The sequence below is a fragment of the Oncorhynchus keta genome, chromosome 8, assembly GCF_023373465.1.
Source record: "Oncorhynchus keta strain PuntledgeMale-10-30-2019 chromosome 8, Oket_V2, whole genome shotgun sequence".
NCBI lineage: Eukaryota > Metazoa > Chordata > Actinopteri > Salmoniformes > Salmonidae > Oncorhynchus > Oncorhynchus keta.
Window position 1 is genome coordinate 15404820 of NC_068428.1, and position 13214 is coordinate 15418033.

Below are 13214 nucleotides of genomic sequence, written 5' to 3' on the forward strand. Positions count from 1 at the left end.
TTCTCGATATGTCCGGATTCCTACCGCAAACTCTGAACCTATTTTTATTTTATTTATTTTTAAACATTTTTATTATGATTATTATTATTTTTCTCACCTGGAATTATAGCAGCTAACGACCCCTGAACGCACAGCCGCTAATCTGCGGCCTGCTAGCTATCTTAAGCACATTGGACTGCTGATTTAAGAGGCTCTTCAGACATATTTCTTCGGCCACTATACATATTTTGCCAATTGGCCCGGATTACCACACGGAACCCTGCTGATCCGTCCGTTTCTGTTAGCCTGCTAGCCCCGTGCCGCTAGCTGCTTGAAGACATGCACTGGACTTGTATGATCACCCGGCTATGCATGCCTTTCCCTAACGTCACCATGCCGTGTTGATTGCTGTTTTGGTTTGTAACTATTGTTTAACTTCCCTATAGAGCCTCTAGCACTGCTCAACCTGCCTCGGCTAACAATTTAGTTCCACCCCCCACACACGCAGTGACATCACCTGGTTTAAATGCTATTTCTAGACACAATATCTCTTTCATTATCACTATATGCACAGGTTTACCCCCACTGTATTCACATCCTACTATACCTTTGTCTGTACATTATGCCTTGAATATATTCTACCGTGCCCAGAAATCTGCTCCTTTTACTCTCTGTTCTGAACGTACTACAGTGCCTTGCGAAAGTATTCGACCCCCTTAAACTTTGCGACCTTTTGCCACATTTCAGGCTTCAAACATAAAGATATAAAAATTTATTTTTTTGTGAAGAATCAACAACAAGTGGGACACAATCATGAAGTGGAACAACATTTATTGGATATTTCAAACTTTTTTAACAAATCAAAAACTGAAAAATTGGGCGTGAAAATTATTCAGCCCCTTTACTTTCAGTGCAGCAAACTCTCTCCAGAAGTTCAGTGAGGATCTCTGAATGATCCAATGTTGACCTAAATGACTAATGATGATAAATACAATCCACCTATGTGTAATCAAGTCTCCGTATAAATGCACCTGCACTGTGATAGTCTCAGAGGTCCGTTAAAAGCGCAGAGAGCATCATGAAGAACAAGGAACACACCAGGCAGGTCCGAGATACTGTTGTGAAGAAGTTTAAAGACGGATTTGGATACAAAAAGATTTCCCAAGCTTTAAACATCCCAAGGAGCATTGTGCAAGCGATAATATTGAAATGTAAGGAGTTTCAGACCACTGCAAATCTACCAAGACCTGGCCGTCCCTCTAAACTTTCAGCTCATACAAGGAGAAGACTGATCAGAGATGCAGCCAAGAGGCCCATGATCACTCTGGATGAACTGCAGAGATCTACAGCTGAGGTGGGAGACTCTGTCCATAGGACAACAGTCGTATATTGCACAAATCTGGCCTTTATGGAAGAGTGGCAAGACGAAAGCCATATCGTAAAGATATCCGTAAAAAGTGTTGTTTAAAGTTTGCCACAAGCCACCTGGGAGACACACAAAACATGTGGAAGAAGGTGCTCTGGTCAGATGAAACCAAAATTGAACTTTTTGGCAACAATGCAAAACGTTATGTTTGGCGTAAAAGCAACACAGCTCATCACCCTGAACACACCATCCCCACTGTCAAACATGGTGGTAGCAGCATCATGGTTTGGGCCTGCTTTTCTTCAGCAGGGACAGGGAAGATGGTTAAAATTGATGGGAAGATGGATGGAGCCAAATACAGGACCATTCTGGAAGAAAACCTGATGGAGTCTGCAAAAGACCTGAGACTGGGACGGAGATTTGTCTTCCAACAAGACAATGATCCAAAACATAAAGCAAAATCTACAATGGAATGGTTCAAAAATAAACATATCCAGGTGTTAGAATGGCCAAGTCAAAGTCCAGACCTGAATCCAATCGAGAATCTGTGGAAAGAACTGAAAACTGCTGTTCACAAATGCTCTCCATCCAACCTCACTGAGCTCGAGCTGTTTTGCAAGGAGGAATGGGAAAAAGATTCAGTCTCTCGATGTGCAAAACTGATAGAGACATACCCCAAGTGACTTACAGCTGTAATCGCAGCAAAAGGTGGCGCTACAAAGTATTAACTTAAGGGGGCTGAATAATTTTGCACGCCCAATTTTTCAGTTTTTGATTTGTTGACCAGTTAAGTCGACCCTCTACTTTTTAGAACATTCTGTTAAAAATCGCGCAACATTTCAGCGCCCTGCTACTCAGGCCAGGAATATAGTATATGCATATGATTAGTATGTGTGGATAGAAAACACTCAGACGTTTATAAAACTGGTTAAATCACGGCTGTGACTATAACAGAACGTGCGTTTCATCGAAAAGTGCAGGAATATCTGATAACTGAAAATGGAAATAAATATCCAGCCGCGACTTCAAGGAATTGTTCAAAGTGAATCGAATTAAATGAGGCCGAGGTTGCAGTGCCTACAGCTTCCACACATTGTCTAGAGTCTTGTCATTTGATTCACAATTGATTCTTGGTCTAACCGAATCAAAGGAATCGATTCCCTCCGGTCTCCGACCGGATGTTTTGGTCGAGCTCTCTCCAAGACATTTTTTCGAAACAGACACCTATAGAATTGACATCGCCTTCTGATGAATTTTATCGCTTATTAACGTGTACTAATACCTAAAGTTGCATTACAAAAGTATTTCGAAGTGTTTTGTGAAAGTTTATCGTCGACTTTTTGAATTTTAAAAAATGACGTTACGTTATGCTATTTTTTTCCGTTTATCACACAGTCTTCATAGATCGATATCTAGGCTATATATGGACCGATTTAATCGGAATAAAAGACCCAATAGTGATTATGGGATATCTAGGAGTGCCAACAAAGAAGATGGTCAAAGGTAATGAATGTTTTATATTTTATTTGTGCGGTTTGTGTAGCGACGACTATGCTAATTATTTTGTTTACGTCCCCTGCGGGTCTTTTGGGGTGTTACATGCTATCAGATAATAGCTTCTCATGCTTTCGCCGAAAAGCATTTTAAAAATCTGACTTGTTGCCTGGATTCACAACGAGTGTAGCTTTAATTCAATACCCTGCATGTGTATTTTAATGAACGTTTGAGTTTTAACTAATACTATTAGCATTTAGCGTAGTGCATTTGCATTTCCAGAGCTCTAGATGGGACGCCTGCGTGCCAGGTAGGACCAAGAGGTTAAAAAAGTTTGAAATATCCAATAAATGTCGTTCCACTTCATGATTGTGTCCCACTTGTTGTTGATTCTTCACAAAAAAATACAGTTTTATATCTTTATGTTTGAAGCCTGAAATGTGGCAAAAGGTCGCAAAGTTCAAGGGGGCCGAATACTTTCGCAAGGCACTGTAGGTGTCCAGTTCTGTTAGCCTTTAGCCGTACCCTTATCCTACTCCTCCTCTGTTCCTCCGGTGATGTAGAGGTTAATCCAGGCCTTGCAGTGTCTACCTCCACTCCCACCCCCCAGGCTCTCTCATTTGTTGACTTCTGCAACCGTAAAAGCCTTGGTTTCATGCATGTTAACATTAGAAGCCTCCTCCCTAAGTTATTCACAGCACACTCCACCAATCCGGATGTCCTAGCCGTGTCTGAATCCTAGCTTAGGAAGAGCACCAAAAACCTTGAAATTTCCATTCCTAACTATAACATTTTCCGACAAGATAGAACTGCCAAAGGGGGCGGTGTTGCAATTTACTGCAAAGATAACCTGCAGAGTTCTGTCTTACTATCCAGGTCTGTACCCAAACAATTTGAGCTTCTACTTCTAAAAATGAACCTTTCCACAAACAAGTCTCTCACCGTTGCCGCTTGCTATAGACCACCCTCTGCCCCCAGCTGTGCCCTCGACACCATATGTGATTTGATTGTCCCCCATCTATCTCCTGAGCTCGTGCTGCTAGGTGACCTATACTGGGACATGCTTAACACCCCGGCCATCCTACAATCTAAGTTTGATGCCCTGAATCTCACACAACTATTCAATGAACCTACCAGATATAAACCCAAATCCATAAACACGGGCACCCTCATAGATATCATCCTCACTAACTCACCCTCCAAATACACCTCTGCTGTTTTCAACCAAGATCTCAGCGATCACTGCCTCGTTGCCTGCATCCGTAATGGGTCTGCGAGCAAACGACCACTCCTCATCACTGTCAAACACTCCCTAAAACACTTCTGCAAGCAGGCCTTTCTAATCGACCTGGCCGGGGTATCCTGGAACGACATTGACCTCATCCCGACAGTAGAGGATGACTGGTTATTCTTTAAAAGTGCCTTCCTCACCATCTTAAATAGGCATGCCCCATTCAAAAAATGTAGAACCAGGAATAGATATAGCCCTTGGTTCACTCCAGACCTGTCTGCCCTTGACCAGCACAAAAACATCCTGTGGCGTTCTGCATTAGCATCGATATGCAACTTTTCAGGGAAGTTAGGAACCAATTTACACAGGCAGTTAGGAAAGCTAAGGCTAGCTTTTTTACACAGAAATTTGCATCCTGCAGTACAAACTAAAAAAAGTTCTGGGACACTGTAAAGTCCATGGAGAATACGAGCACCTCATCCCAGCTACCCACTGCTCTGAGGCTAGAAAACACTGTTACAACCGACAAATCCACTATAATTGAGAATTTCAATAAGCATTTCTCTACGGCTGGTCATGCTTTCCACCTGGCTGCCCCTATCCCGGTCAACTGCCCAGCACCCTCCACAGCAACCCGCCCAAACCCCCACCATTTCTCATTCACCCATATCCAGATAGCTGATGTTCTGAAAGAGCTGCAAAATCTGGACCCCTACAAATCAGCCGGGCTAGACAATCTGGACCCTCTCTTTCTTAAATTGTCTGCCGAAATTGTCGCAACCCCTATTACTAGCCTGTTCAACCTCTCTTTTGTATCGTCTGAGATTCGCAAAAATTGGAAAGCTGCTGCGGTCATCCCCCTCTTCAAAAGGAGAGACACTCTAGACCCAAACTGCTACAGACCTATATCTATCCTACCATGCATCTCTAAGGTCTTTGAAAGCCAAGTTAAGAAAACAGATTACTGACCACTTTGAATCACATCATGCCTTCTCCGCTATGCAATCTGGTTTCCGAGCTGGTCATGGGTGCACCTTAGCCACACTCAAGGTCCTTAACGATATCATAACCGCCATCGATAAGAGACATTACTGTGTAGCTGTATTCATCGACCTGGCCAAGGCTTTCGACTCTGTCAATCACCACATTCTTATTGGCAGACTCAACAGCCTTGGTTTCTCAAATGATTGCCTCGCCTGGTTCACCAACTACTTCTCTGATAGAGTTCAGTGTAATAGATAGAATACCTGGGGACAGTAGTCGTGGTTCCGGGGGGCGGGGTACACCGGCATGTCTAGGAGGAACTCCCTGATGGTTTGAGTCATGTTGCTAATGACTTGGATCACCACGTCTGTGGACAGCTCCCCTGATGGGACATGTGGAGGGCTGTCTCTGGTGAGAGGAATAAGCTCATTCAGATAACTTATTAGAGACAGCCCAGGGCAGAATTAATGAAATAAAACAAAGATCTGCTAATGTGTTACCCATAAATCCCTTTAATCCAGGAGTAGTCTTTTTTCACATTTGAATCTAGGTGCAGTGGCAGGGCCTTTCACCAAAGCATCTTAATTATGCTTAACAAGCATTATACATGCCAATAAAATGTCAGGCTTAACCGATTAACTGAAGATTTGTGAAATGAACTAGCTTAGCACCATACACATGCAGTACAAGTCCTTTCGTGTTATGTGTGATTAAAATGTTCAGGCCTTAGCATAGCATTTAGTGCATTTTTAGTAGCCTTTGCTATGCATGGCTCTTTATTCATATGCACACCTATCTGATGCGGAGTTGTCCCCACTGGTTGGACGTTGGCATAATGACTTTATAGCACTTGGTTTTAATATCAGCAGAAGTTATTGTATGGATGATTTATGGCCTATTAGGCTGCTGTGGAAATTACTTATTACATTTTGGTTCGAGACAAAGCCTAGAGCTGTTTCAAAACGATACACTATACAGACATTGTTCATGCTTCAGTGAGCAAATCACTGATTGGTTGCTTATTTTACAACAATTCCATCAGTAACAATATCATTGTTAGTTATCCAATGACAGGAAGGAGGAAGCAATATGCTTTTGTTAGTTGTTTAACCTCTCAAAAGGTGCACTGGCTACTTCTCCATTAGCATTGTATATGAAACAGGAAAACAAATCCACATTAACACCACATGTTGTTTTCCATACCATATAAAGCTACAAACCTTGTCCAGATCATAAACTCTGGCTGTGGAGCAACTTGTTTCATGTGCTGGAAGCTGACATGATGAGCTGGTAGAGTCACACTTAAAGTTTCCAAAAAGACCAGGGTTTGAGGCTGGGACACCCTTAGAGGAGAACACACGTTGGTGTATTCATCAGTCACATGGTAGGGGGGGGTCAAAATGCAGGTCAGAGATGTGCCAGAATCTCCCTGAAATTGAAATATTATTGGGCATGTTATATCAATCTATTTTATTACATGTAGGGGATTATGTAATTCATGCTAGTCAGGATTTATTAATTATAGGTAACACAACTCAGTGGCCAGTTTATTAGGTAAACCCATCAAGTACCGGTCGGACCCCCCATTGACTCCAGAACATCCTGAATTATTTGGGGCATGGATTCTACAAGGCATGGCATTCAAACATTGCTTAATTGGTATCAAGGGACCTAACTTGTGCCAGAAACATTCCCCACACCATTATTATTATTATTATGATATATTATTACACCACCGCCGCCACCAGGCAGGATGGGGACATGCGACTCCTGCTGCTTAAGCCAAATACACAAAATTCTAAATCACACTATCAGTGTCATACCATGTACAATACATGGATAGATCTAGGCAATGGGGACTGTCTAATTTTGTTATGATGTTTTACAATATTGCGGACAGGCAGAGATGTAGAGAATGAAGTTGGGTTAGTCCTAAATCATTATCTTCAACATTGTTACCTTCCATTACAGAACTTTGCTTGTGTGTGGATTGAGGCCTATACATTCAAATCATTGGTTTCTCCATCGTATTGACATTTCCTTATTTATATTGTGGATGGGGTTTCTGTGGACCAAATGAAAGTCTACAAAACTATAAGCAAAACAGCATTTGTATTGGATACATGAAATTGTGATGACACTGATTAATGAATCTTACACACTGTCTATTAGATTTTTTTAAATCCCTTATTTTACCAGCTAAGTTGACTGAGAACACATTCTCATTTACAGCAACAACCTGGGGAATAGTTACAGGGGATGAATGAGACAATTGTCAGCTGGGGATGATTAGGTGACCGTGATGGTATGAGAGCCAGATTGGGAATTTAGCCAGTACACCTGGGTTAACAACCCTACTCTTACAATATAAGTGCCATGGGATCATTAGTAACTACAGAGAGTCAGGACACCCGTTTAAGTCCCATCTGAAAGACAGCACCCTACATAGGGCAATGTCCCCAATCACTGCACTGGGGCATTGGGAAATTAATTATTTTTAGACCAGAGGAAAGGGTGCCTCCTACTGGCCCTCCAAAACCCCTTACAGCAGCATCTGGTCTCCCACCCAGGGACTGATCAGGACAAAAACCTACTTAGCTTCAGAAGCAAGCCCACAGTGGGATGCAGAGTGGCATGCTGCTGGAATGTATATTCATCCTTTTTAGAAATTACCATAATTCTACACATTTGAATACTTGTACTTCCAATTTTGATCATCATGATTTAGCGACTGTAAATAGAATGTGTTGATCTACCGGGATTTGTTTTTTAAACGTTTTGTTCTGTCTGCTTGGATTCAAGAGATTAGTAGCCTATGGTTGCCTTAATCTTTCACAGGCTGTTATGTTCTTTTGTTAAAGTATTTGCAATTTTGATGGTATAATATAGTTTTGATAAATATAATCTCAGCAAAAAAAGAAACGTCCTCTCACTGTCAACTGCGTTTATTAAAGGCAAACTTAACATGTATAAATATTTGTACACTTTAAAAAATGACCCACAGGCTTAGTAAATATTGCAAAAGAAAATCAATGATTTTTACTTTAAATAATAGGTTTCTGGTTTTACTTACATTTCTGAATATAGTACTTAATTTATATGTGTTGTAAAAGACTGGCATTTGCAAATAAATATCCAAGGTAATATGCTCCTAAATTTGAACGAATATTTCTAAGTAACAACCATCAATTTAAAAATATGATATTCAAAATAGCATTATTATGTTGGACTAACTAACATGCTAGATCAAGTTCTGAACTTATATTGTGCTTGGACCAGCTCAATGGACCTCCTCTTGATCTTTCTCCTCTGGAAAGGCCATGCAGCAGGTAAGGACCAAATTATAACTTGGAATGTAGTTTGGATCTCTCTACACATATTTTCGACGAAATGTCGAAAATATTTGTGGAAAACTTTAACTAATATTCTTCAAGTACGAAAAACTTCTAGCTGGCTATATTGGCAGAGTACGTTATATATTTGCAAGTTGATAAGCTAGCTAGTTAACGGCCGTGATGTCTGTATAGTTAGCTAGTGGTGGGCATGCTACTAGCTAGTAAGTTAGCAGGGCATTTACTCGCCTCGGCGCTGTTTCTAACCTTTGTCATTTTTGTGTACGTTATATATTGACCGAAATCGCTATGTAACATATTAGCTACCTAGCGTACCAAAAAGTGCATCGTTAGCAAACATTACAGTAGAACTGAACACATGGTTCCCCTGCAATGTAATATTTGCCTGCTCGTCAACTTAGCCAGGCAGAGACAGGAACGAACCATACGTAGCTAGCTAACTACACTATCTAGCTACACCTGTCCTTGCGGAAACCGTGTTGTTCATATTTTCACAACATGTTCAAGGCAGCACTGCAAACGTTGACCTTGTGCAGTAGTTATCTAGCTAAATGAAATAACTGGGCTGGCTAGTAAGATGGATAACAAGCAGCTCTTCCAAGTCAGCTAGGATTGCGATGTTTCTGCTTCGCTATCTAAAGCTGAAGTCATTCGAGTTTTATTTTCCTGACATTGTCATAGATTTGAATACAACTCCTCTTCTTTAGAGTATAGGTATTCAGACGTTCCTGGGTACTGGACAGACCACCTTTTCCATTGACATGGTATGTAAATATTGTAATGAAACAGCAGGAAGCATGTCTCGAATCCTCGACCGGGCCCGCTATCGACTGTGCAGCAAAAGCATGCTCGTGCGGCGGGGTCGATTTCCGCGCCTATAAACCCAGGGTCGTGTGTGTTGTCATTGTAGCTCATATAAGGGCTTGTAGGGCTCTGATTTCCGCAATGCCGAGAACTCCGACGGAATCCAGAAATCTAAACAGAATACACTGTACACCTCGGACAGGATACACAGGATATTTTTATTACAGTAACCCAACATTAGTGTGAAGAATAGGTATTAGATATATACTGTATTTGTTTATCACCCAAATGGATTGAAAACATTAGGCAACAAAAAGTTAACATGGAATTCCGGAAAATAAAACGGTATTTGGGAAACAAAAATAATTTTTTAGGGCCCTATTAGTGTTTTACACAATGCGATGTCACCCAGGCAGGTATTGACAATGTGTGTCTTCCTTATTTGAAAAGGAGATAGCATATGGAATGTGTAAGTAATAATGTTTTAAGCTTATGTATACACAAAAAAACATTTGATTTTATTTTAATTCCGTAGGAATCCGGCGGCACATGCAATGTAAGATCTGCAGTTTTGCTGCATTCAAGTACAAATACGTGACAACCACAACATTGTGAGTGTTAAAATGGCAAAGACCTTCTCATATCGAAGACAAAATGTTGTTCCGGCCGGTCCTTTCTGTGAAGGACTTCAATGAAAGATGGCCAACCCTGTTTGAACCCACTCAGGTACAAAATACAGCCGAAGGAAAATAGTCAATGTAGGTATAATTTTTATTTATTTAAATATTTTGTTGTCTTGACCTACTATTATAATCTACAATTCAATATGCATTAAAGATTAGTCTGAACATTCTCACTCTACACAAGCTTTGGGAGGGGTTTCCCAATAGCATTCTGGCTCTAGGATCATCTTTTGTACTTATCAGTTCAAAAGATGTTTTCTCTCTCTCAGATTAAGGAAGAGTTCAGAAGAATTACAACTGTTTCTCTTGAGTCCACGTTTATGCAGAAGCTGGACGAATATACACCAACATGTTTTGACTTGTTTAAGTCAAAACGAGGTGCTATAAAGGCGGTTTGTAACAGTATAGACTTTACGTCCGTCCCCTCGCCCCGACCTGGGCGCCTACCAGGGACGCTCTGCACACGTCAACAGTCACCCTCGAAGCATCGTTACCCATCGCTCCACAAAAGCCTGTCAAAATAATATGTGCATATGGAGTCAGGTTTAAGGGAGAATTTGGCATATATTTTGTAACAAATGTGCAATGTATGTTTTGAAACCCCATGTTTTGATTAATCTAAAACAGTTTGAATGAGGTTGTATTTGAGTTAAGGTTCATATTGTGCTTTGTGTAAAGTCTATTTAGACAAATCGTTAAGTTATGTTTCTGTTAAAATGTTGCTTTGTTGTTAAGGGGCACACAGACCACTAGAAAATCTTTGCCAATCTGTACATGATGTGCGGTCAAAGTGCTAATCCCAAACTATCACATACAACTTTATGCAGTTGTGAAGATCTATAATTATTTGTAGTCAGGTGCAAGCTATCTGGATGTAACTTTACCTAAGGAGGCAAGGTGTAATTATACCCAGAATGCTTACAGATGACAAAATATGAATGCCTAAGGAGTAACATTTATTTTATTAAAATAAAGATGTGGAAGTTTGAAGTTGAACACTGTTGTTTCTTTTTGCATATTCCCTTGTATTGAAATAATAATTTGTTGTAAATTATCCCAAGTATATTGAGGTAACTATTTGCATCAGCTTTTTAAGTATAGTTGTGAATACAGTTGAAGTCAGAAGTTTACTTACATCTTAGCCAAATACATTTAAACTCAGTTTTTCACAATACCTGACATTTAATCCTAGTAAAAATGGTGATACAGTGAATTATAAGTGAAATAATCTGTCTGTAAACAATTGTTGGACAAATTACTTGTGTCATGCACAAAGTAGATGTCCTAACCGACTTGCCAAAACTGTAGTTTGTTAACAAGACATTTGTGGAGTGGTTGAAAAACAAGTTTTAATGACTCCAACCTTAGTGTATGTAAACGTCCTACTTCAACTGTACATATTTGAGTAGTAGGAACCCAATTAAAATACATTTTACTAGCCTGAGTACCATAAGTAACTCAGCAAAAAACATTTGTAGATAAAACAGAATATAAATTACTATACTGAGTAAATTCAGCAAATGAAACGTACAATATTAGCTCTGTAACGGATTACATTAAGTATATCAAACTTATAACATTAGTTCTGGGATTTAAGCAGGTCAAACAAACAAAAACTGTTCTGAACCAGATAAAATGAAGTTGAATGAAAGGAATTTTTGAGATCCAGTTGTTTGCACTTCACATATTTGAGTTCGTAATACACTAAAAGTAAAGTATATTTTACTTTAAAGATCCTCCTTGTTGGATTTACTTAAAAAGCTGATGCAAATAGTACCTACATTTTTTAAAGTAAAAGGGGCAAAATATTTTGTACAGTGTGTGAATATAAGATTCAACAACTGAGACAAAAACTGAAATTCCACAGATGTGTGACTAACAGAAATGGAATAATGTGTCCCTGAACAAAGGGGGGTTCAAAAGTAACAGTCACTATGTGGTATGGCCACCAGCTGCATTAAGTACTGCAGGGCATCTTCTCCTCATGGTCTGCACCAGATTTGCCAGTTCTTGCTGTGAGATGTTACCCCACTCTTCCACCAAGGCACCTGCAAGTTCCCGGACATTTCTGGGGGGGAATGGCCCTAGCCCTCACCCTGAGATCCAGGCTGAGATCCAGGCTCTTCGCTGGCCATGGCAGAACACTGACATTCCTGTCTTGCAGGAAATCACGCACAGAACAAGCAGTATGGCTGGTGGCATTGTCATGCTGGAGGGTCATGTCAGGGTGAGCCTACAGGAAGGGTACCACATGAGGGAGGAGGATGTCTTCCCTGTGACGCACAGTGTTGAGATTGCCTGCAATGACAACAAGCTCAGTCCGATGATGCTGTGACACACCGCCCCAGACCATGACGGACCCTCCACCTCCAAATCGATCCCTCCCCAGAGTACAGGCCTCGGTGTAATGCTCATTCCTTCAACGATAAACGTGAATCCGACCATCACCCCTGGTGAGACAAAACAGTGACTCGTCAGTGAAGAGCACTTTTTGCCAGTCCTGTCTGGTCCAGCGACGGTGGGTTTGTGTCCATAGTCTACGTTGTTGCCAGTGATGTCTGGTGTAACTCTGGCAGTTGTTGTTGCCATCTTGTACCTGTCACGCAGCTGTGATGTTCAGATGTACCGATCCTGTGCAGGTGTTGTTACACGTGGTCTGCCACTGTGAGGATGATCAGCTGTCTGTCCTGTCTCCCTGTAGCGCTGTCTTAGGCGTCTCCCTGTAGCGCTGTCTTAGGCGTCTCACAGTACAGACATTGGAATTTATTGCCCTGGCCACATCTGCAGTCCTCATGTTTTCTTGCAGAATGCCTCCTCTGCACATTCACGGAGATGAGCAGGGAACCTGGGCATATTTCTTTTGGTGTTTTTCAGAGTCAGTAAAAAGGCCTCTTTAGTGTCCTAAGTTTTCATAACTGTGACTTTAATTGCCTACCATCTGTAAGCTGGTAGTGTCTTAACGACCATTCCACAGGTGAATGTTCATTAATTGTTTATGGATCATTGAACAAGCATGGGAAACAGTGTTTAAACCCTTTACAATGAAGATCTGTGAAGTTATTTGGATTTTTAAGAATTATCTTTGAATGAAAGGGTCCTGAAAAAGAGACGTTTCTTGTTTTGCTGAGTTTATTTATGTTTTGAGAAGGCAACCACATTTTGAAAACGCATTTACTGTTTTTCAAAAGGTCACAGGGTTGTGAGCATCGACAAAATTGTAAAATAATTAAAAAAGGCTGTACATGATTCAGAAAAACTGTACAAACAAAGTAGAATATAAAGGCAAATATCAGCATGCGCTTTCATATCTACCTATGCTT

General features: G+C 40.7%; 1 protein-coding gene and 1 long non-coding RNA gene across 2 annotated transcripts; one reads left to right on the forward strand and one right to left on the reverse strand.

The window, feature by feature from the left end:
* Window positions 1-5296: 5296 nt before the first annotated feature.
* smpdl3a (sphingomyelin phosphodiesterase acid like 3A) lies at window positions 5297-6508 on the reverse strand. The gene is given in 5 exon segments (XM_035774290.2): window positions 5297-5462; window positions 6275-6345; window positions 6347-6408; window positions 6411-6447; window positions 6449-6508. Coding segments are annotated over 5 exon segments (396 nt in total).
* A 1684-nt stretch (window positions 6509-8192) lies between these two features.
* LOC118386860 (uncharacterized) lies at window positions 8193-10847 on the forward strand. The gene is made up of 4 exons (XR_004826298.2): window positions 8193-8383; window positions 9115-9171; window positions 9747-9969; window positions 10164-10847. It is a non-coding gene; the product is annotated as an uncharacterized LOC118386860 (long non-coding RNA).
* Window positions 10848-13214: the final 2367 nt, after the last annotated feature.